This window comes from Anopheles nili, chromosome 3, assembly GCF_943737925.1.
Source record: "Anopheles nili chromosome 3, idAnoNiliSN_F5_01, whole genome shotgun sequence".
Taxonomy (NCBI): Eukaryota; Metazoa; Arthropoda; class Insecta; order Diptera; family Culicidae; genus Anopheles; species Anopheles nili.
In genome coordinates this window covers 38,113,246-38,139,641 of record NC_071292.1, presented here as the reverse complement: position 1 = coordinate 38,139,641, position 26,396 = coordinate 38,113,246, and the positions used below count along the sequence as shown (strand labels likewise).

At 37.8% G+C, this 26,396-nt stretch overlaps 1 protein-coding gene across 1 annotated transcript; it reads right to left on the bottom strand.

Moving 5' to 3' along the window:
• Positions 1–8,797: 8,797 nt before the first annotated feature.
• Positions 8,798–24,959, bottom strand: LOC128726018 (protein N-terminal glutamine amidohydrolase). The gene is made up of 4 exons (XM_053819798.1): positions 24,889–24,959; positions 9,631–9,933; positions 9,215–9,339; positions 8,798–8,934 (listed from the first exon to the last, which is right to left on the bottom strand). Exons 1-4 carry the CDS (start codon positions 24,957–24,959, stop codon positions 8,798–8,800), a joined length of 636 nt encoding a protein of 211 aa, XP_053675773.1.
• Positions 24,960–26,396: the final 1,437 nt, after the last annotated feature.

The window sequence follows — 26,396 nt, the reverse complement described above, 5'->3', positions numbered from 1 at the left end:
ATAGCGAATGGAATCACGACTACGGCGATTACCGCATGCAAGTTCGTTTACCGGTGTTACCGACATACAACAAACGGCTTTAATTATGCTCGAGCACACTGTAGCATGTTTGCCGCTGTCCTTATTTATTTTTGCAAAATCTGCGTTACAAAAAAAAATTTTTAAGTGTTAGGGAATATAAAGCGAAATATAGTTGGTAAATTATACAAACATAACTGTTTACCTGTTCCAATGGAAAATCATGTTCGAAAAAAAAAATAAACTACACGAGTAGCATAACGAGAGAGAGAGAGAGAGAGAGTGCGTGCAAGAGTGCGATGATGAAAGTGTCTTCTCTTTCTAATCTGTCAAAAATCGATTGAAACAGCTGTTGGGCAGGGTAAAAACTCGCGCAACTCTATGCGGATAGTTTTAGCACTTGCAAATTTGAAGAACTCGATTCTATATTATTTGTTTTAGCACTTTTCTTTTGCCATTAATATCATTATGGCACTGATAGTTTATCACTAATGTCTCCATTGAATGGAAATAAACTGAACCGACCACTAACTGCAACCACTAATGCTCATCATTCTTAGCTATGTTTTACATCAACACTAGCTGTAATGTTTTTGGGGAAGATATTGAGCAATCAAATGCGTGAGCCGACTGGAGAAAAAAAAACGTGCTAGTCTTATGATACCATAAAGTAAGGCGCGAGACGGCAATACGTACCGCTGGTGAGTAACCGAGATAGTCGGATGCTGAAACCAGGAGCAGTCGGAAAAATCGATATTTTTCATTTCCAAAAATCCATCCCTATATATCACGCCCTTTCACCAGCAGAAATGTGATTTTCCATGAGTACAAGCATACACACTGCCTTTTGCGCTGTATGCAACAGCAAAGAAAACGAGCCGGCAATCTCTATCACCCGGCATATTATAGACGTGGGATTTCTCTAATTATTTTACGCACCGAAGCAAAGTGGTACGGACACCAGTAAAATATTATGCCGCAACACGTTACGGACCAACCAGGAATAAGGCTTCGTTTTTGTTACTTAATGGTGTCCTTCCTTACTCCATACTTACTTGATATACGGAAGAAAAATATGCACACTTCGGAGTACCTTTGAAATTTTCTGAAGAGAATAGAAAAAATTGGCTGACACTTTCGAAAAAATCGAATTGGAGTGTAAAATATGAACTGACAGATGAAACTATTCCCGAGTTTCGGTTTGACGCAATAGTCGACATAGCCGTGTGTCAGTTAAACATCGATTAAACTACGCATTGCGCCACACAAATTGAATTACGAATTCGGTTTTAAAGTCTTGTTTGAATTTGAGTGGGAGTTTTATGACGCGATGTTCTGCCATCTCTCCGATTAGCCAGTCTGGCGCGTTTGGCTACACATAGTAGAGACAAAACCCAACAAGCAGATATCAAGACTAGCACATAGCTTTTTTCGCAGTTCTTTTCCCAACATGAAATCTTTGATCAATAAGGAAGTTAAACCCTTATTAATTACATCATAATTTATTGTACGTGGAATGCAACATATCCTAAAGGGATTGCAATGACTACAAAATCAGGAGGACTAAAGTGAAACTCATGGGGCGTCTCATTTACAGAGATGTTATGAATACCCTTCAATGTAATTCCGGAACAGCTGGTCAGTATTCTCAGAAAATTGGTATTGGCTGTTACCGCATTTCTTAAAGCTTAGTGCCGTTGTCTTATATAACCTGTCGGGCTAGCTATCTATTTTGAAAATCCTGAAACTGTCCGTAGAAAGTAAGCTCTTGGAAAGTTTGAAACGTTACAGAACAAGATAAGACATATATGTTTCTAAGGAGTAATTCATCTCCGGTGATAATACCATTTGCTGTAAATTATGTTAAATGATTGTGGGGAGCCACAGAATCTTATTCCGAACCAGGAGGGTAATTTTTCCAAACATATGGTTATACACGACGCTAAAGGGTTATAGGATCGCGAAACAAACTGCGAAACACAGTTTAGAAAGAGTTAAACTCCAAGTAGCTTAAGCCATTTACCAAAAAATCAATTTGTAAAAGCTCTCATTCATAAAATTATTATTTCGGAACGTTCTCGCATTTCTCCGAAGGGAGCTCAGTGAAAAGGGGGAACGAAAACTTTTTACATCATAATCCCTTCGTTTATGCTTTTAGCAGATTATTGCAAATCAGTTCATCATTTGTATGACATAAAAAACGGCAAAAAATGTTACAAATTGCCAAAGGCTGTTTTCTTGTAGGAAAATGTCGCTTGGTAATTAATTAATTGAGTGGAAGGTTTAGTTTTTGCCATCCATGAAAGGTTTTAGTTCCATAAAAGACACCTGGTAGCAATGCAATGCGAAAGAAGAAAAGATGCTCGTGGAAAACGGTTGAGGTTTCGTTGAGAAGACTTAACGGGTTTCCATAGAAAAACTTAATTGCAAACAACTCACTTCTTGGGCTTCAGCGTGGAAATTTGAACATCTGCTGGGTTGGCATGTGCCAGACTCACATGTCGGGGTCATAAATTGGAGCATAATCGTTACGATCAGACGTCTCGGAACGATCCTACGTTTACTGAGGTCTGTGATGCCTCAAAAATGTTTATGAATGCTGCTCTCAGTGCTCCACAGAAAAAACCTAATACTGTCTCTAATGAGCCGTTTTCGATTGATTTTTAAAGGACATATGAGCTTTAGTTGCCGGTTCTACAAATAACTAAGGTTTGGGAAGAGAAAAAAAATACGGAGTAATACAAAAGGGACTAGGAAGCTGGACTCTTATATCGTACTGTGAAATAATACGGAACTTGAATGGATTGAACAATAATATTTTTAATCTCAATGTGGCTTTAAAGATGGCATGGGAAATCTTGCATAATAAGCTATAATAGAGCAAGACACTGAGAGAGGGAGAGAGTTAGAAGGATGATTCTTTGATTTCGCCGAGATATTGTTGAATAAATTGATGATCACCAACACTGCCTTAAGCAAAATAGATTCGTATTAAATTTGGTAACGCATCGAGTTAGAAACTAGTAATCTAGTTAGTAATATCAGTTACATCAATCAGTAACTAAAATTTAGCTTAGTTTGTTATAATTACTATGCGACCGAATCATTGATTTAAATTGCAATAATTCTATATACGTAGTTTATGCATACAAATGTCGATGAATTAAGCACACTTGTTCTTCCGTTCACACGTTTCGTTTGGTTCACCTTTTATTGAAGCATTCGTTCCTGTTACACAAGGTATGTATTTTAATGATTCTCTCCTGGTTGATATTACATTGTTTTCCAACATGCCTTTTCGTTTTGCCTAAGCCGACGTGCTTTTATTGCTGCATTATGCTCTTTTTCATTTTATTTTATTTTTTGTTTCATTTTAGCATGTTCCAGACAGCAAATTCGTTCGCAACGTTGCGTAACAATCTTAAAAAGTAAGTAATTTTTTAGTTAGTTTTATTTGCGTCACTACAAAACTGGTCTTGACTGAACTGAATGAGATTCATGGCACGGATCAACAAACGTTTGACATAACGGTACCTCGCTAACACAGAACCTAAGGACTAATGATGTCTTTTCGCTTTAAATGCTTACGATCATACGTTACTTTCCTCCGCTAATAGAAATGAAATACAAAAATGCAACATAATCAAACAGTAGCCAGTCTTTCTCTGTATTGGTATTGATTCGACTTCATTCTTCAGCATTACGCGAGCCAAATTGCATTTAAACCATTTCTTACAAGCTGTGTGCAGTTTTCTTATTTAGTTTTGCCTTTATGGGATTTTTGTTGCACATCATCATGGCTCGAGTATGATACCTGACTTTGGCGCATTTCGCTGACGATAACTATTAAGTAGCTTTCATATGCTTTTATTTGGGATTATAGCAAAACAGTGTTATCGAACGACTATGAAATGCAGTTACTGTTGATATTTTCTGTTAGGTTATTTAATTTTGCCATGCGTGTCACAATATCAACTGTTAATACTACATCATATTTACGTTTAGTTCGATCACTATTGATCTTGCACATCAAAATAGAACCAAAAGAGACTTAGACGTGACAAATTTAGAAGGCGTTACGTTTCACATACAAGTCGCAGCAATTATTCCCACAAAAATAACTTTCTTAGCGGTTAGCAGGATCGATATTGTTACAATACACACAGTACACACACATTAACTTGTTTAGCAGCAGCGTTTGATTGGTCCATTGCGTGCAAACAGGACAATACGGCAGGTGGAAGCAGGAGTATAATGAGAATTTGTCGGAAGGAGAAGAAGATTCACAGTTGCGAACAGTAAGAGTTAAGCAATCTTCAAAAATTTTACAAAGGTACAAGCATTGTGTACATTTTAGGTAGGTAAACGTTTGTTAAAAGTGCAAGGTACGCTTGTGTACCTACATTGGCATAATTCATTTAAAGTTAAGAATATTGTGTTTTCGAAAAAAAAACGAATCGTTTTCTCAATCAGGCAGCAGATACTGGTGACTTGGAACCGGTTAATCGCATGAGTCTTAAGTCATAAGCGCAAAATACAATATATGGACACTTTATATAGGAAGTATAACCAGAAATTAAGAAATACACTGTACAAAATTCCTGTTGTTTGCGATTAAAACTGACTCGTGCCTAAATAGTCTTAATTTGAACCACATACTTTAAACTCGCTGTTCAAAGACTGTATATATCAACATAACCAATTATCTGGTTTGCTTTTTTCTTCCTGAGGCGAGGTAAATTGAGACTGGAAACTACATTAAATATACATTAAATGGTTTATTCATACCCGAAGGAACCAAACAAATAACATATACGTTCCTGATCGTGTACCGGTTTCATGTCCCTTGTATAAGCTCCGCCGATAAGGATTACCTGAATCGCGTAGGAGATCGCGTTCAACTAGACGCTATCTAGAATATGCGTTAGCTGCAATGGTTGTTTAAAAACTGCCTAAAAATATTTGTCTATAGTAACGAAGGTGGGCAAGCAACGGACTGCTGTCGAAATACACTGCAGGGTAATATCAACGAGACGAGTTATATGAACCATGTAGACTCGCCTATCGAAACTGATACACTGTATCAACTGGATCGGTTGGGTTCGTCTGCACTTTAAGCTTATCCGATTCTACACCAAAGCTATTTTAAAAAGCAGATTTCGTCAACTCAGCTGATTTTCCAAACAGGAGCTCAGTATGTGAACAGTAAATCGAAAAACGAAGAACAACACCATAGACGATGTATATCACATATTTGTATAAACGTGAAATAAAACAAATTCAACAAGTCCTACATGTTTTAAACTTATCTAATGTTATGTTTAAAGTTTCCTTCGCTGTGCTAACAGCGCACAGCTCCCATTTGCTACTTGTTAACATTTGATTTTTTTCATTGCATTTAAAAGATAGTCTTAACGTTCTCAGAAATGCATATAAGTGTTATGTAAATTGATGTTAGGTTGTACACAAGCAGCGATAGTGTCGAATCAAAACGATGTAAAATGTTGATCTCCACTCTGATTGCTGTTTTACGAGTTGGCGATGAAAACAGATAATTCAATCTTAGACTAAACTTCGTTCGGCTTGTCGTGTTATCCTTGTTAGACTATTCACGACGTGAGAGGATCTGAGGCCTTGACGAAACACTTTAAACGAACATTCGAATAATGTTTCAACGGTATGAATTACAAAACTAAGCGAAACCCCAGTTATTTTGCAGACCATCTTTTGTTTGATATTTGCGGAGCGCAAATCTTTTTCAGGTTTTTCATTTTCTAAATACACTATTGTAATGCATACCTTCCGAAAGGACCGTCGAACTCTATTGTATTGAATTATATAGTCTACACTTCACTCAAATGTTATGGATAGTAGGGTAAAATGTTGGTAAAATTTAGTTCCGTTCGTTACTAGCTGTGTGCTGTAGTTAACAATATCATTTTTTGTTGATATTGTGCAGACTCATTACCGTGTATACAGTTAGATAGTACTAGAGCTCCGCGACTAAACGTAACGGATTTCAAAAGGTATGTTATTGTAAATTTGTTCCTTAAAACAGTTTCATTTCTTAAGTCGCTAGCTACAAACAGTTAGGAAGAGGAGAAAGTTAACAATGATCTCAGAGGTAATAATTGGATTATTTGGGATTTTTTATGGAATTAAGATATTTAAGCCGCTAGCTCCCATTTTAGAAAACTTCACACACCAATTGGCCGTTTTCAATATCATAACTCCTGCCTTACATTCGGAGACGATACGCTATTACGATACTCATGCTTTAAGATTGTTTGTAAGATTCAAAGATTGGTAGGTGCGCTTGGAGTAGAAATTGGCAATGTGATTTATTAAGACGTGGTTTTTTCCACTCTTGCATTAGCTAGGCAATACAAATGGTCTAATTATGTCAACTCGAATGTGTACGAATGTTCCTTGGGATGGAGCATATCGATTCGTTTTTAGGTACGGGAGCCACCACAAATTAGCCTATTGCTTTGTAATTGCCTTCAAAAATATTATCAAAACATTTCAATTTTGTAATTTGGCGCTTGATACGAGATTTCTATTTCATGCCTATCATGCCTTATGTTAATGGTTTTGTTCAGTTTCATAAAGGTTCGTTTTCTTACTTATATTCAATCTGACCAAAATACAGGTTTTGTTTATTCATTTATACGTTTTCGGTTCCTGATAAAAACAATTCTATTTGAAGACCATTTTTTCGTGCATATAAAAAATCTACATGTTTTGTAATACCATTATAAAACTAATCAAAATACCCTGGAAACTCTGGTAAAATATTATATATTTGACATGGGACGAATGTAAGTGCTGTTAGATGCTATGAGGCTCAAATATACAAATAAAGACATTTTAAAGGTGGCAGAATGTTGAAACTATACAAAAATGTTTGTAAAAAGAGAATATAAAGTGAGAAATAGCTGCAATCAAAAATTGTCTATCTAGTATTTGAAGAATGTTTAACTAATTTTAAGGAGTGTTCAACTTTTCGTTGTCTCCTTAGAGCAATATGACTCAATTGTGAATAATTGTGACTAATAGAATAACAGCTCGCAAATCACATAATTACACATAACCCTAACATAACCGTCTCCTGAACGCCCCATCGTCGTATGCATATAAAGAATAAACTATTTTGTCGTTAAAAATGCAGCACAGGATTTGCAGTAAAGTTTAGTGGGCTACGGTGTATGTAGCTGGAAGAAGTCACACACCGTGTAGCTATAATTTGTGTTAGCAATGCACACTTAAAATTGCAGTTTTACTTAGCTTTAACAAATCTTAGCCATTCAAGATCCGAATAATTCTGTTAATTTCAGCGTACATACGAATCACACCTGAAAGGATTGTCTTTTGCTACTTATTATTCCAGATATAGTATGATGTAAACTGATCAAATAAAGGAGTAAAGAATATTCGAAAAAAAACCTAGCTAAACTGCTTCCAAATAAATCTATTAAATTGTGAGCGTTAATCCATACCTTTTGTTGGTATAAATGTTATGAGAATAAGAAATACAGATTTTTTTGAATTCAATTCGTATTGATATTGCGACAAGCTGGTCCACTGGCAATGGTAGTTTGGATGTATAAAAACTTAAATCTCGGGTTTTTGTTGTGTTGCAAGGGATATTGTAATATATGCTTTAGTTAACTAATATCACATTGTATAGTAGAAGTTATTTTATCATTCAGAAACTGATTTTTTACACCATTGCCATGGCGTTGGAATGCGCATTAAGTATTCACATGTCTTTGATTCGAATTTTACAAAACAAAACATGATCTATCCTCATCGCAACAGAAGTACAATCTCCCTATGCCTCAGTGCGCCAACTGTGTTCCTTTCGATCAGTTTGCTTTTCCACATGTCATATATGGTATATGGTGCACTTGACATACGTGTGAGAGTAAAGTATTTTGATTCCTGATCCACCATGCGTTTTTCATTTGCTGCAATACACATTTTTATATGATTACTACATTAGTTAACAACGAGTTTTGCAACCGTTTCGCAAAGTTTAGCTCTGAATTGGTTTAATGCTTGCAGCTTTGAATGAATTACTTGACTTTGATATCGTAATATGTGCGTGTTCATTCCACGTGACTGATATTTCCATACCGACCGAATGTAACAATTAATTATAATAATATCATAAATAGTTTTTTTTCGCATAGCTATGTTTATGTAAAATGTCGAGTAAAATTGCTCTCTCGTATGTTCCGCTACCCGTATCAGCTTTGCAGCGGAGCTTTCAAGCATATGCCCTCCATAATATGCCTTTGATTTTCTGTTCAATTCGTTCGCGATTGCGCCAGTTTTTAGAATCTAACTGACAATCCTTGATTATGTGTTGTAGTACACTTCCCAACAATTTACTTGCTTACTTTGTATTATAATTTCTTTATCCTATTTGTTATAACATAGTAATGGTTGCATTGCTGTCGACTCGTTGCACTTACCGCACCTGATCAGAGCATCTCACCTCGAGCATAAAAACATGCAATACGTTCAGCAGTTCGGCCAAAGAAAGCTACCCTTAGCTGATTAAACAATGGCGCGGTGCGTATTCTGGTGTTGTGTTCCGATAAGGTACCATCATATCCGCCGACTCATGTACCACCGTCCTGGTACGGTCGTTGAAGCCAACAGTCAACCGATGTGCCTTGCTTGCCGTTCCAATTAGTTCTCGCTAGCTATTGCCACCGGCAGCGTTGAACAATTCACCCTCGTAAGCCGCCACGCTTTCGTTAATGTGATTTTAATTTTGCGTTTTTGTACCGATGTTCCGATCCGGCGGTTTGTAAAACTGCTGAACAAAGTGCAATAGATCGTACACCGCTCCCGGACCCTTACCCGGCTTCATGCAGATAAAATCGTCTAAGCTGTGTGTGCTTGCTGAAATGAAAACAGAAACTTTAGCAATTTCTAAAACACACTCAACATGGTATATTTCGCGCATTTGTATCAAATTTATTAGTAAACCATCCGTTTTCTCTCGAAAAAAAATCCGAGCCGGATAGTACTGGCAATTATGAACCTTGTCTGGACTTATAAGCAAATTGAACATGTGTTTTTGAAAACAATTCAATGCTGTCGCTTGATAAATCTTCATGCAACTCGAAATTATGAAATCATGCGAGAAAAATTTGTTCCAGTGCTCCAATAAGATGCCTACCGTTGGTTTGTATCGGCGGATAGGACGGTGGCGGCTTAATCCAGGATCCATCTGGTCTACGCATATGCCTCCGATCGGAAGAAAACTCGGCCAGATACTTCTCCGCCGGTATCACTCTGAAGAATCTGTTGTGTCGATGAGTGCGGTGGGTTTCGCGTGTGATACATTTTTTTATGTCAAACCGGAACGATAGAAGAAGGTAGAAAAACAAATCATATTAAACTTGGCACACGGACAAATTGATTAACGACGGATTAGCTAGCCACCCAGACTGCAGGTCCTTGGGAGAGGATGGCACAAAAGGGTGCCTGGATGTCTGTCGTAGATTAGTAGCACCACTTCCACCACCCACCGTTCTGGGTATACGGGCACGTATAACAAATCACAGTTTTTGCTGAGCGACTACGGCAACCTACCTGTGATGTTCTGGCGTTAAGGCATAATCCGAACGGAACGTTTCCGTAACGTATTTGTGAAAATAGGTCGGAAAGGGTAGCGTTGTGTCTAGATCGAAGACCAGACACCGGTTCGGTGACGGATTGTGCATGAAGAACACGTGGTAGTCCCATATCACCAGCTTTTCATCGCCTCGACCCGCCTTCTGCCGCCAAAGGGGCACGGTTCGTCTTTCGTTGGACACGAATACGGCATAGCATTTCGGTAGCTCGGATGGGTATGTTTTCTTAACCTGCTCACACAGTTTCCAAACATTCTCTTCGCTGCAGAGGGAAAAGAAATAAAGCGATTTATTTATAATACTGTACTGTATTCATTATATCATATTGCTTGAATTGAATGCAAATTGATGTACCATTCCATTCCGTAGGTAATTTTTCATGTTATTCATAAATAAAAAGGTAATTTTTCATTATTATCTATTTTATCTAAACTCTGGAATTATAAACTGCTTGCAAAAACATGACGTACAAATGTTAACACATGCATCGAAACAATACTGGCGATTGTAAACGCTTTTCCATAAATTGAGACGTATAATCATGTATGGTAATAGACAACATTGTACCATGAGTTCTTCTACCCATTATTTTTATTTGCCTTTCATATCTATATTCCGTCCTTTGTCTATATTTTTCATTATATTGCAATCGTAAAATGGATCTGTGTTGGGTTACCATTAAATCATTCACGACACATACAATTATCATGCAACCTGTATTTCGTGACACTATCCCGGGAGACTTAATTCTATTCTTTCTAACGTCATGCTTTGTTATATTAAATCGAAAATTCAAAACCGTGATCACAAATCAAAATGTCATACAATCGTTGCTTCTCGAAGTGGACGGTTGTATCCGGTGTATTTTACCGTAAGGCATATGACTCTAGATAGTCGATAAAGAAGGGGTCAACCTTTGAATGTATTAGAAATGACTCTTTGGAGAATTCAAACATAGAAGGCTACATCCCATTTCGCAAAGAAGAAGAAGAAAAAGAAGAAATCAAAATATGAACATCAAGGTTTCCTGTATAACTCACATTTTCAGAAAATAACATTACAACAAGTTAAAATTTCTCTAGTATGTAATTTTAGCATAAAATATGGAATCAAGAATTGTATGAAAATTTTCAATTGACCGTTAGTAGCCTGCAGTTCGGTAATTTTAAGCTGTAATTTTTATCCACAGTGAATAACAAGGAAAGCCCCTTTAATACAAATCAAATTCCAACTTTGCTCTTGCATTCAATCTACAAGCAGTTTAAATGATTTCCAGAAGCATGTTCTCCCTATGATATTCAAACTTACATATGGTGGGCAATGGACTGCTTCCTCAGAAAACGTAAAATAATTTTTGCCAATGACACAACATTATTTTACTACAAATTAAATTACAATATCTCATGCACGGCGTTTCCCTGCTTTCATAATTGCTATACGAATGTAATTTGAATATGCGAGTAGAAAAAATATAAACATTTCTCATGTCATACACCACTCCTGTGGTTTCGTTATGCGTGACTAGACTTACGAGCAAATGAGAATTTGTTCTATTAGAACACTGATCTATTTGAAAACTCAAAAGCCTGATCCGATAATGAATAACGTTTATATTACCATTTACAACCAACGCCTTGTTGCGGATTAGTCTTCCATCGCGCTAACCGTCCATCATTAAGAGAAGTCTGAATTACTTAATAAACTAAATAACATTAGAATTGTGGGACAAGTGATTACATTGTCTAAAACAACCCAAAACGGCGTACTTCAGAGACAATTTACTGTGTTCAGTATACGATAGCAAATGAGACAGTCGCACTAAATACCCACTGAGATAGATTTGTCTGGCGACATAACGTCGCTTTCGCATAAAGTAAAAAAATTGGAGTTCTGCGATACATACACGACAGCATGGTTACAACAATGAATTGTGGAATGGAATCGCAAAATAGTCCCGACATACAATACATCGCATGAGTTTGTTTAATATATATAATGTTGTAACATTTATAACATACATAACTTGGGGTTGGGTTTTCCAACCAACGGTTTATTAGTAATCGATGGAACTGATCACGTCAACCACATTTGACGTTATTAAATGGCTCAAAACAAAAAATTTTAGACAAACCTGACATGAAAGTTGGACTAGATGATGACAAAAATCAGCAAAATTTAAAGTCCGCTTGAAAATTTTCGGTTCCCTGAAAACCACGGAGAACACACCCAATGACGACGTCAAATATATCGTAACACAACAAATAAAACCCCCATTGGCGGGTAGCCTCTCTAATCAAAGGTGAGCAAAAAAAAAAGCGAGGCATCGTTCTCAGACGAATGCGCTCCTTCCATGAAGGCAAGGCAACTCAGTTTGTTTTAATCGTGTTATGGGAACGTGCATGTAGGAGTTGTAGCTAGGGCTGCTAGAACTTTCTAAAATTTATGCACGGGCGATTATGCAAAGCAGACCTTTTCTACAGCAAGAATGATCCAACAAAACATAACGATATGTTCAAAGGCCTTAAGATCCTATGAATTCAGTTGCCCATACAGCGTAATTAAATTCCACCGATATACTGATGTCTGGTAGTGCAGAACCATCTAGCTTTACAATGTCTGTAGGAATATTTCAGAAACGAACTTTCATGAAGTTGCATTGTATACCGACCGAAGCACCTGTAACTTTAAATTCCTTTTGAGCCCGGAAAGTACTGGCAAACTTTTTGCATAACTTTCATTAGTGACGAAGTTTAACTGTTAACATGTTGTATAAAACAATCAGAACAATATATAGCAAAGGCATACATACAATACATACAATACCTTAATAAATGTTGTTCTCAACAACGAATTGTGCTTATACGAAATTTTACCTTCGTTATAGCGCCAAAAATCGATAAAGCACACGTGAAGCGTACAATACTTTTTTTTTTGTTTTAAACTGTTTAATAATGGTCACGCACATTATGTTCATGGTGCTAAAGGTGATGTCATACAGAATGTTGTAAAATATTACGCTAAGCTTATGATTTTTTATATTTATATCATTTACAACCACAAATCAGTCGAACAATGTAAAAAATGAATTTAACATCACTAGCAAATGATTAATCGGAATGGAATGATTACAGAGTTTTAATTTCAACAAATGTTCACCTCTTTATACTATCATTACGGTAAACAGTGTCAAGAGAAATTTTAAAACATACGCCAAGAAAGAAAAAATGCGATACAAACGATTTTACCATGCAACAAAAAATATGAGAGGACAAAGTGCAGCAAAATCATTAACATGCCGCTTTTACTACCGATATATGGTGCGCTTCTTAACAATCAAGTACAGAATACGCTACAGTTATTAAAGATTCATCCCTTGCGCCAATGATATTCAATATTTCATTCCTCGAGACCGCCGCAGTTCGTCCCGCCGATCATGCTTATACTTTCGCAATTCCAACATCGTCCGAGGCATCGTGATTGCATGAAGCGTGGCACAAAAGTAAGGCTTTCGCCCAAAAATTGATATAGACGTTATGGGTTGGGTTTTTCTCGTGGTATGTGTGGTTGTGTATGTGTACGATTTTTTTTTCATAACGTACAGTGTGTCGCATCGGTGATGGTTCTGCCGCTGACTGGGTGGTGGTCTGTTTATCGTTTCCATTAGAAGGGAAAATCAAATTGCACACTGATTAACTTTTGGCCGTCCTTTATTTACTTATGCCATTTGAGTTATGTGCATGCGTCTGGTCCGGACGGTTATGAAGAGGAAAGTGCAAGACGTAAAAATAACCAAACCGTTCGTTTCGGTACCATTTTGGAGCCTGTATGTGATTATGATTACGATGCGTTAGAATTATTAAATTTTGCAATTCTTCAAAGCCTGGCAAAGCGATCGTTAGGAAACGAGTCTCTCATGGCGATGCATAACGGTATTTGTGTGCCAAACCATTATGCAGATGCGATGAATATGGATGAAACTATCAACGAATTGTTCTCCAAATATAATGCTAGAAGTTATTTATAATGCTTCTAGCAGCGCTCTTTGTGTCAAAAAAAAATTAACAGGATGAAATCATATTGAATTGTCTAATTATCTTCAACCACACGATCTTCAATATCAAGAAATTCACAGTTATAATATAAACCCATGTTCAAAATAATATAATAAATTCATGGTTTTCCTCCCGCGATCGATAAGGCAGAATCTACATACATTTCGTAGCATTTTCTATAGCTATTTTTGTACATTTTTACAGACGTTCTCATTTGCCTGCTTACTTTTTGGTCACCCTTGAGAAGCCTTAGCGAAATTTGCTGATGAAAAAGAATGGTGCCATAAATTTCGAATTAATTAGAAACCGCGAACCTAGGGTCCAGCTCAGGCGATGATAAATACTAATTCATCATTACTACCGCACGAACCGTTTCGCACATAAATTTGAATGCAAATGAGAATGTTTCGTTCACCTTGCCATGAAAACATCCTTTGGAGTTTTGACCCGGAGAATCATGTAGAGTACATACTAATTGCGCCATGAAATTAATATCTTATTTCGCGAATGTTGAATTAGTGACGATTTCTATTTTGCAATTTATATTTCCCGTGGCTTTCATATGGCAATCGGCTTGAGCAGCTCTCGTTAGCCTCCCCGTCGGGGATTTTGTGTTCTAAAATGTGTTTTGAACACTTCACTGGCGCAGCTTTATCAATACAACTTTATAATATATTTCTTCCTGCAAACGTTACCGTCATTTGATTGGCAGTTTTTGAAAAATAAAACCGACATGATTGGTATTTTTTGCTAATGAAAAAGTGATTAGTTACATTTTCATTGCTCTGTCGTTCCACGTTATACTGATTCGTTTCTTTTGTATAGTGCTTTTAATTTATTACCTTATCGTAGAGCTCTCAATGCGCCATGTTGCAAGTTTCCTTTGCATAGTCCAGGCGATTAGAACACCGCGCCAGGTATTCCATTCAGCAGCATTCCCTGTATCATCCTCCTTACGTTTGTTTTGTTTGGCAAAGTGTTGCAATCCCCAGATTACTATCATTTATTTTCATTCTGCAATTAGCTTCTTCAAATGTATAGCAACGACCGTAGGCTTTAGCCGTTGTATCAAATACTTTGGCAATGCATGTTAAAAATCGGTAAAAAAAACTTAACAAAAAGCATTATTTCAAATTTTAAACATGTATTTATTTTTGCATTAAACAGTTCCACGTTGTCGTTTGAATAATGACATGTGTATAATCATGAATTTCCTATCCTGCTCAAGTTCGAAATAACAGTTGCATTTAAATATTTTTGTATATTTGTAAATTTTGTAATTCCGCTAAATGTTAGCCATAGAGGCTATACATAAACATGGACAATCCCAGTTAACAATAAAAAAAAACATTTCGTAACGTAACAAATTATGATAGCATCAAGCATTGCATGACGAAAGTTAGACAGACAAATGTTAAATTCAAAGTGTTCATAGTTTTCATTAAAACTACGAAGACAAAACAGAAAAAAGTCAAGTGAATTATAAACAATAATGATAAAATTGTCTTATAAATAAAAATGAATATATATATATATATATATATATATATATATATATATATATATATATATATATATATATATATATATATATATATATATATATATATATATATATATATATACATATATATATATATATATTTATTTATATGTCACGCTTCAATGGGGTTTCTACTGAACCGATTTGCACCAAACTTGGTACATAGGTGTATAATGGTCTCGAGTTTATTGATTTGATTTTTGTTTTTTTTTAGAATCCCCCAATTAAAACTGTAAATGATGTCTAATTTGGCTGAAATTTGGCAAACATGTTTCTTTTGACATTTGGCAAAAGTATTCGAAGTTTCATCCACCCCCGTGAGGTAAAAAGAGGAGCTCCCATACAACCCCGTATGGTGGAGGGGGGGGGAGGGGAACGCCTAACAAACCTTTAATGATTACTAAAAAGAACAAAGAGCCATCGATTTGACTGAAATTTGTGATGTATGAATCTTTTTCTTTTCTTTAATAGAATCTGAAACGTCAGCTACTCCGGTGGGGAAGAAAGGGAAGCTCACATACAACCCTCCATAAAAAAAATGTTATACTATTTACCTAAAAATGTAAAGGACAGATCTGGCCGAAATTTAGCACACATGCTTTTTTATATTTTGCAGAAGAATAAAAAATTTCGGCCACACCGGTCTAAAAAACGAGGACTTCCATACAGCCCGTCGAAAGGTTTATAATATGCAATAGTCAATCGTTTACCTAAATATTGCGTATGCGTTTCTTAAAACTCTGTGTACAATATGTGGTGAAGTATAAGTTTCCCGGTTTGATATATCTGTTTGTTATAAAAAATTCTCTTTGGAGTACAAACGTCGTAGAAATCAACTCCAATCACTTAATACAATGAGTTTTAAAATTTTAGTTATACAAGCGAGGACCAAATAGTTGTCACTCCCAATTCATCAAACAGCGAAAAATTATTGAAACAAACATATGACTACCAATTCGATTGAAACATGTTAGAAATGCTTCTTATTATTCATAGTGTGGCGAAGATTCATCTTCGCAGGTGCGAAACGCATGGGGGTTTCCAAAGAACCTCCTGTCTGTATTACCAAAAAAATAGTACGGTCATAGCAATAAAGCTCGGTTCGGATGAATTTGGATGAGGATGATTCCTTCTACACAAAATTTCAAAACAGGAGCTCCCATACAAGCTTTTCCTATTAGAGTATTGGAAAATGTAGTCAAGCAAACCAATCATGTCTGATTTAAATGAAATGAGGCAAAGTTTTAAAAAAGTGCGGTTGGAAACAAATTTGTGGGAGGACATACACCTATTTGGAATATTGAAAAAAAAAAATGGCCAAAATAACAAATATCGTCTAATCTTACTACAACTTTACATGTACGCCGTAACACAGTCCATTCAAGAAGTAGCAAAGTATCAGATTCTGCAATGCGGAAATGGGGGGATGCAACCCTAATTTATTAGAATGATCAAATATTGCTCAGCGATACAACTGTTTTTGGACCTGTTTGGAACTGTTTGTGGATAAAACATGATTTTCGAAAGAGAAAGTGGAAAATTCTAGGCATAAAAAATAGGTTTTATTAATTTCATGACTTTCATTTCATGATTAAATTTTTGGTAAGAACAGTTTGATCATACGAAACAAAGATTATGAAAAGAAATGGTAGTTGTGAAACAACAAGAGAAGAAAGGATTTGATAAAAAAAAATTTCCTTGATAGCTAAGATGGTTAAAAGGTTAAATTTGTTTAAAAAGGAGTGCAGGATATTTATATATAGGTATAGCCAATCGGATAAGATGTGTCAAGAGCCACAGCGAAAGGTGAATTAAATGAGATAGAAAACATTCAAAGGCGAAGCTTGAAATCATGTATACAGAATGAATACAACTAAATGAAAAAAAATATACACATCAAAAATTGAATTGCACAAGCATAAGTAAAATTGCTCCTTTATATTTTCTTAAACTACGTTAACCCGAATGAAATCGGGTTTATCAGGTAGTTTTAAATAATTGTCTAAAAGTGAACATATCTAATCATTTTTGTAATTCAACATTACTGTTCAATATAATGGTAATGCAACCGTACACTTCTTTAATCTAAGTAAAGCAGCAAATAGTTTCACTTATTATTTCTATCAACTTTCAAATAGTTAGCCTTGTTAATAACGACAAAAAGTGCATTTTAACAAGTTTTGTGTCAGCTTGATAGAGTGGACGCCGATATGGAATATATTTTATTCTATTTGTTAATTCAGCTGACCTCGACACTGGCCGAATAATATATTCGTAATTAAACTATGCTGACTGCTCACCATCTCAGCTTGAAACATTTTTTTAATGTCCACGCCAAACAAGACGAAGGTGAAAAATTGGTGACAGCTTTCGTTCACAACATCAGCGGCAACCACCGCGGTTTCTATTGCCGAACGACACGCACATATTAGATGGATGATGATTGCATGCACGCATCGTTCGTTAAAACGAGCAAAAAAAAGCTAGAAGCAAGGGAAAGGTGGATGGATCACGGTTTTCTAGCTCCTGACAAGGGTACAAGGTCACAAAGAGAAAAACGAGCTTAACACATTTTTTTTTCACCCTGACAACCTGCCTCAACTGCGATTCGAACATTTCAGATAGCCAAAGATATTTTCAGACTTCTATTATCACAAAGCTTTACTGAGTTTGATATGGCTGTTAAATGAAAAACATTTCAAAACGTTTTTCTTAATGTCCATCAAGCTCCTTCGTTTATAGTAGACTTTTTTAACATAACAAGGACGTTGATAGTATATGACGAACGATAGTATAACGCAATAGATGTCTTACTGTGATTTACTCACTTCAAAGGAGTTTCTATACAAACCAAAGAACCCACCCAGACACATTAAATTTAGTACAATCCTTCCGCTAGTGGAGAAAAAATCGAATCATGCCATAGGGACGGTTTGCCAACCCGTATCACTTAACTTAACGTGCAAAAAGGAGCATCCAAAGGGTTACAACGCAAACCTAGCGCGTGAATAGAGACGCTACGGTTTCGGTAAGCCCACGGGGGAGTAAAACAATTCATCGTACCATTTCTTGGGCTCGTTTGCACCTACCGGCTTAGGTTCCGCTTCGAGCACGATGAGCCCGACGTCTTATATCGTTGCCTCACACAAACTACAATGTATTCAAATAAATTACAATTGACTGGAGGTATGCGCACAGAATTGATTATACGTTCCCAAATTGAGTGGTTCGTCATGTGAGTATGGATGAGATGGGTGATCCATTTGAAGCGCATCCGAGTTTACCACAGACCATTTGCGAAAACTTCTTATTCATATTTACATTCATCGGAGCCCATTTTGGCGCTCTGGATTGCTATAAATGCCTTAGATTTGGATTGACAACAAGCAAACTCATTCAATCAACTTCATGAAACTGCAGATTGTACAGAAAAACCATCCATGCTTCCATTCCTGCTCAGATACAAGTCCATAAAAACAGACCGATTTTGATTGGATACTAAGTTGAATTGAACTGACTGATTTGATCTTGTTACTAGGGTTCGGACCCAAGAAATAACATGTTTTATTATTATTTACAATTTATTAAAAAATGACCAAGTAAAACGAAAAACGGGATGAAATGTCCGCGAAATTTAAATTATGGTACCTTAAGGCTAGTTAACGATACAGCCCTGTGTTAAAAAATTTATAACGAATGATTAAAAAACACATTTTTGAACTATAAATGAACAATAACCGATTACCGGAATATTGATCTATAAGCAACGCTGATTACACCAAATACTTTTTTAAATTACTTTTACAACAACGATACACACCTCTTGATTTCGTTTCATTAGAAATTGCCTACACGTATAAAAAGCAAACATTACCTAGCTGCTGTGATAATGGAGTTCTGAACGTGGATTAACCTTTTTTCTACCAGTACACAAAATTCAACGAACGCAAAATTCGAGCCAAGACACGCGGCCGTCTGGTTGTGCTGGAGATAAACCTTCGGAGCTTGAAAGGCTTGTATACATGCACTGCATCTAGCGGGCGGGCGGCATAAAAGAAAAAGCACGTCTTTGATCGTCTGGGCATTTTGGGGTAAATGGTCGTAAGATAAACAGGTTGGATCGAAAGCTTTCCAGCGAACCCCGTACCTGTTAATACTCCTAACTGATGCTGTGGGCCCGGCAGAGGCTTAAGTTGTCGTATTACTCACCATGTACGACGTGATGGTGAAGGTCACTTTGAATGAATTTAGTAACTAAGGCAATGCCGGTTAATGTTTCTGGTATTGTATACATCAAAAGCTCGACTGTACGATGCTTAGATGTGCGATAAATTAAAGAATGCATATTGCTGTAACCGGTGGGAGCAACACGGCGGATACATGGCCCAACGGATGCGCTGCACGTTTTCAAAGCATGTCGTTGAAGGGTCATAAGTATTGATGTTAGTTAGTGATGTTGTTGCTAAACTAGTGAAATACGTCAAGAAATGTTTCAAAAACTTCGGTTTCATTGATAATTTTCAGACATTTCATTCATTCAATGTTCGAAAACTATCGTCAAATATGAATAATCGTACAATAAGTTTTTTCTTTTATAATAGATAAAAATTTAACGTATAGTTCTGGACTGCAAGACTAAAATAAATTGGCAACGAAAATGAAACAATTAAATAGCTGGTGTCATTCATTTTGAAGATCGTTACCGAATAAAGGTTATGTGTTAATATGTTAATATGTTGATATATTAAGGTTAATATGTTAATATGTTGATATGTTTATTAAAGGTCAATATGTTGACCATTATAACATTGTAGCAAAACGGTACAGTTGATGCATACGGCGGTAATAAAACGACTTGAAGAGCTTTCACCTCGTGTAGCCCTAATTACTCGGTTACGATATCAGGAAGTATAATACTTTTTATTTCAACAGGACTACGACAACAAACAAAATTCACACACCCACGAGGCGTTTCTGTCCTTACACCACACGGGTTCAAAATGGGACAGAACTACAAGTAAGTTTTCTGTGGATATTTGGGTGGGTGGGAAAAAGTGAACCTGAATTCAAGCGCCAATTTCGTATAGCTGCGATAACGTCCGAAATGCAACAGTTTTACATGCAACCGCCCCACAAAGGATAAGAGAAGCCTTCCCGAGGAGCTCTCATGTTTTATTGCCAGCAGCGCTGGCATGAGCTATCCGTTTTTTTGGTCGTTGTTTTGCCACCGGAAACTCACCGACATCGATGCGAATAGGCAGCGACCGGGTCGACGCTTGCTACACAAGTGGCCGATCCTTGAGAATGATGTGCCGGTTTGAAAAACCACTTTGATATACGAGCAGCCAGTCGAAGGGGAAGCGAATACGATTTCTTTTTGCAAGCCCACTCAGCCTTTGCCGTTAGTATTTGGTTGCAGCAACTGCATTGTGCGTCCCCGTGCTTCAAATTACCATCGTGGCCTGGGCAGCACTTGCCAGTAGCGTAAATTACGATCCCTGCTGTGACCAGTACGACAAAGAAAGGCCATCATACAAAGTTACCCCGCTGTACAATGGTCGGTCGAACACACTAGCCACCACACCAAATTGGCGCCTACGGGCGAAACAATTCTGCCACCCCACGGAAAAGCAGCCATCCTTAGTTTTACACCGGTCGCCATCAACTCGACACGGAAAAACGTGCGTGCTTCGAACCGGTGGCCGTGAGCTGCCTGTTAGATCCCGTCTGCCCACTCGTGCGCTACACACAGGAAACCCGGTGCCGGTGCTCGCAAAAAGGCTGCGAAGTGGTCATTATTATGGTTAAGCATGCGATGCGCATAAAAATCCGGCACCTAGCTCGCCTTATCGTCTTGTCCTTGCGTGTCCATCGTTGAGCTGTCGTTGGTCATGGTGTGTGTGTGTGTGTGTGTGTGTGTGTGAACTCCCGTGAGATGGATTTTCCCTAGATGCGCATTCACATCGGAATTCTCTTCTTACTTTTCTTCCACCAACTCAGCGGGTCCTCGTTTAACGCAACACCCCAAAGTCCAGAATAATGTGCCCCATTCGTCAGATCGTAACGTGTCTGTGTGACGGTATTCATTTCCGCGGCAATAAACGTACTGACTGAAATCGCCCTAGGTGCTGATGTCAGCTTAGCCTACCTGTACGCGCTGGACAAACATTAAATCCATTCTTGAAGAGCCTCAAAATTTACATTTCACTGCCTTACGGTCATACATCGTTCAAAACTGGTTGCGTCGAAACTTTACGAGCGTGAAATAATCCATCTCGATGAGATTCTTTACGAGTGTCATATTCAGCTTAACGGCATTTTTGTCTCAAAATAGATATTTGCAGGTGCTACGCATGTTAAAGTAGAATATTATAGTCTACGATGCTCTAAATTTTGTTATCGTTGTAACCTTTCGTTTCCCAACTACGTCACTTTTTATTCTATATGAATCTTTCACAGACAAAAAAAAAAAATATATATATATATGTATATATATATATATATATATATATATATATATATATATATATATATATATATATATATATATATATATATATATATATATATATATATATATATATATATATATATATATATATATATATATATATATATATATATATATATATATATATATATATATATATATATATATATATGCTACATTTATTACAAGGGAGTCTGGCCCTATTTGATTGTTTTCTAAAACAATAAAAAATTCACATATAATGCTCCCTATCCCTATTCGCTATCTCCGCTTCATTGTCCCAATTTCAGCTCTCGCTATAAATGAACAAAATCTAAACATTATATGAGAAGGAAATATTGATTTATCTATGAGATAGCCATGTTTAATGCTTCATGTATGCCATAACGATGTTTACAACATTTTTCAAAAGAAATTGAAGGGCCACAAAAGTAGGATGGTTTCCTGTTGAGCTAAAATCTTTAACAAGCTTTTGTTGGCATGTTTGATACTAAAAAGAGAATATATTTTGCCAGCATGATAGCAAACAATAAAACACTACAATCAGCATTGAAATATTATAAATTTCATCAACTTATGTCAGAAAATATTACAGCAGCTTAATCGAATGAGTATGGGTATGACGGTTGGAATAAACTATTCGAGCTTTCCCAACAGATTCATCGCAAGAAGGTCAATTAGAAGGACAATCAGAAACAAACGTGTTTCAAACAAACGCTGTAAATTACAGGACAGGGTGTAATCAAACAACTACACCACCACGACACTTCGATGAACGATTGAATAATACAAGTAGAAACAGCTTTTCATGGTTTGAAAATTGCACAACAGGACATTAACACCCCATGCATATACGCACGAATGCATGTACGCACACCACGATAAGCTGTGCGAAAAGATGTCCAAACCAGACGAAGACAAAATCATCCCATCCCATCATAATTCGAAGACCAAAGACCAAATGAGCCGATGGACGCTGGGCAACAAAGCACGTCTTCGGTGTTATGCCGTTGGACGCCAAAGACGTGATATTCTTCTAGAGCTCCTGACGACACAAATTGCTTGGCGCCAACATGCCTCGCATTTGCAGATTGGTAAGATGAATCAAGCGGTACGAGGGTCGAAGTTCGGGTGGATCGTTTCCTGAAAATGTCATACTTTCGGCAAACGCCCTTTGTCTGCCTGCTTCTTTTTTTAAGCATGCTTGGCCAAATATATAGCTTTATATTCGGCCAGGCAAATAGCGATGACAATGAGGAAAAAGCTCTATAGTACGAGCGATGCGGTAGTTCTCTGCCAATCGGCAATAGTATGGACCCAATACTCCCAACGGTCATGATAAAAGTCAACCGGAGGTTGAAGAATAATATAAAGCAAGTGAACCATGCAGAAGCAAATGCTTTACATGACAGTAAAATGAAACAGTAAAAACAAGTCCAAGCGGCGTCGAAAAGATTTTTCGCCTAGAGAAGACGATGAAAGGCAAAAGGACATTCGAAACATGTTCTTTGCAGAACAAAAATCGTTTGGCGTCACTTTTCGTATTAAATAAAAATATATATAAACTTTTTTGACGTCGTTTCTTAGTTTATCACTGAAATAATCGTCCTGAAGAGATTTATTATTAATGACACGCTATTTACTCTCTGATCAAATTACACGGATGCAATGGAAAAGATGTTAATAGGTAAAATGCGCAACGGACCAAACGGTTCATTCCGACCGGCACTGATTTAAATTATGCCATTTAATGAAACGTATAAGAAATGGTAATAAATAGTCTCGTTTCAATGCACTTCAAGTAGTGGAAAACCATTTACCTCATTATTATATGATGGTTATGGTGGTGGCTGATTTTTGTGTCGTAATTTAACACAATTCAAAAGTAGTAGTAAGTATTTTTACCGCAAAATATATTTGTGTGCGTTTCCAACTCGTTGAAAACATGCTGTAAAATCTTTTTTTTTTATTTTAGAATTTTTTGATAATATTGGATGTGAAAAACATTCATGCGAAAATTCAGTGTAACCTTTCCTGCTACAATGAATATTCAATTGCGATTTTTCCAAACATTCTATTTACGTAAAAAGATGGTACCTTATTATTCAACAAACGCAAAATATGACCATACGGTTATGCCGTTTCACGAAGTACAAAAACAACAGCAGATTTACCCAACTTAAATATAAATTGCTTTTATTTGGTGGAAATTTATTTCTAAACATTCCTCAATCCTAAATACAAAAATGAATTCCACTGAAAATGAAAACATTGCAGGCTTTCAGTATTCTGATAAAACCATTGTTGTACCCAAACCGGCGTAAGTTCGTTTCACAAATGTTACCGCAATAAAATACTGCAAAACATTCCGTTACTTTACCCCGAAGCTTCGAGCGCGAAATTCATCGAATTTTTTGGCGACAACAGCACTCAGATCATATGTAAAGTACCTTATATGATACGCACGTTTTGCCCAAGTATGCTTCATAAGTACCAGGCAATGCATTCGACCGCAGTGTCGATTTACCATTCCTATTTCTCCCATATCATCGGGCGCGGAGCATTCAACTACCACTGCACTTGCCGGAGCGATCAGATGTGAAACGGCAAACACGAAGGCCCATCAAAAACAGCACCACCGACCAGGCGCCTCCATTGGTGAGCGGAACAGTAGGCAAGTTTCTTTGCCTGCGCCTTTTTGCGAGAAAGATAAACACGAGCTTTCTTTGTCAAAATGACGCTGGTCGGAAGTTGTATACAACCGTTCGCCGGTTGCGCAAACCATCAAATATTTTTGCATCAAAGTCCCCGCCAGCCGGCAAGGACGGGTGCGTATACGTGTTTATGCTCGACGGTGGTGAAAGAAAAACATGATACGATGTTAAAAAGATTGATTGAGCGTCCGGGATTATGGGGCAGCAACAGCAGACAGTAGTAGACGAGTTGTGTTGTGTGAAGTAAAACATGTATCTTTTGCCCTTTTTCGCAATCTCTTGCATTCGTCCCGTTTTATCATTGCTTCCATCATTCTCACTCTTCCGCTCACTTTCGCTCTCAGAAGCTTTTCATAAAAAAAAAACATTTTCATCTCACACCTCAACACACGATAACGTTAAATGAGTTTTCACTTACCAATAACATGAAACGTACGAGCAGTCGTTGATGTTTGAAAACAGCATAAAGTTTGCATCGTTGGTCGACATTTTCACGCCCCCTCTGTTGTTTCGTGTTCTTTCCGTACTCGTCGCTCACGACCTATTTTTGCTCTGCGCCTGCTGGGGTCGTGCTTTCAAGCCTCCGTCAACAGCCGCCAACAGATTGGTATGGAAGCTTTCGCAGGAGAGTCCTGCCAAGGCGAGTAGCTTGACTGGGATGCAGACTGGCCTCTCACGACTACTACAACCCGACCTGGCCCCTGTCACTGGGCAATGGTGGGGGTGTTAGCGTAACGCTGTTGTTATTGCTACGTCGTTGCCTCACCTGCAGCCGTTGCTGCTGCTGATACTACTGCTCGCTTGGTTCGGCTTTTCCTTGCATGTCCTCCTTCGGCTGCGTCCTGTACCAACGCCCTCGCACCTGTTATGAAAATTGTGTGTGCTCTTTTTACTCGTCCAGCCGTGCTGCGAATGTGCAGTAAACGGCACGCAGCACACCCGCGGACTGCCTTCTTCTTCGCTCAGCAACCCCACAGGAGCCACACTTGGTTACTCTCGCAGGATATTCAGCCAGCTCGCGATAGTACGCGCATCCGTTGGAGATGAGGCACGGGCTACTAGATTGGGCGAGCGCGCGTTTTGCAAATATTTGACACGCACTTTCTGCTTTCTTCTAATGCTACCCAAAAACCGAAATACCGCAGAGCGCCAGCGCTCGTGAACCGTGCTTCTTTGGGGGATCGACGCGGTTCCTAACTAATATCGTACTGCCGGCGGGGCTGAGGCAATACACTAGTATATACGCACTGCAATCCAATAGATGTTGACTTGCCGGATAATCGCTCACACGACAACCTTCGTGGGTAATAATTCACTTGTAATTATTTCAACGCAGCACAAATCGAGCACTTTTCCCGCCTCTGGCTGCGTAGGGATGCTGCGGAAAACGCAACCGAGCGTGTGTCAGTACGCAAGTGTCGACACACGTCTGCTTCGAACAAAGAAACGTAGAAAATTTTTGGGATATCGGAGGCCGCGCTGAGACTGTTGCTGCCGGACCGATGGTTGCGAAATATCTGTATCCGGGGAACCACGGGTATGTGAGAACCGTGGCACTAGTTGTGCAGGAAGGTCGAGTACCACACACTAAAGGACGAAGCTGGAAAGCCTCGAAGGACCTGCGGCAGGACGTGCGGAGGGTTAACCAGGCGGGGAGGACAAATTCCTATCTAACCGTTCCTACAGTTGTACGTTTGGTGTCATACTTCGTTTTCCGCTAATCACATACGACGACGATGCTGTCTCGGTTGTTCTCGCAATCCATCCTCAGCAACAGGAATGTCACATGCGGAGGAGTTGCTGTTGAGCTGCAGGTTTGCTGACCCGAATATCGTCCCTATTGTACAGATCTCGTCGTTATCGCACTGCTGCTAACGCCAGTTTGGGATTGTGTATGTCTGCGACTAAACCCCGAACTGGCCTACA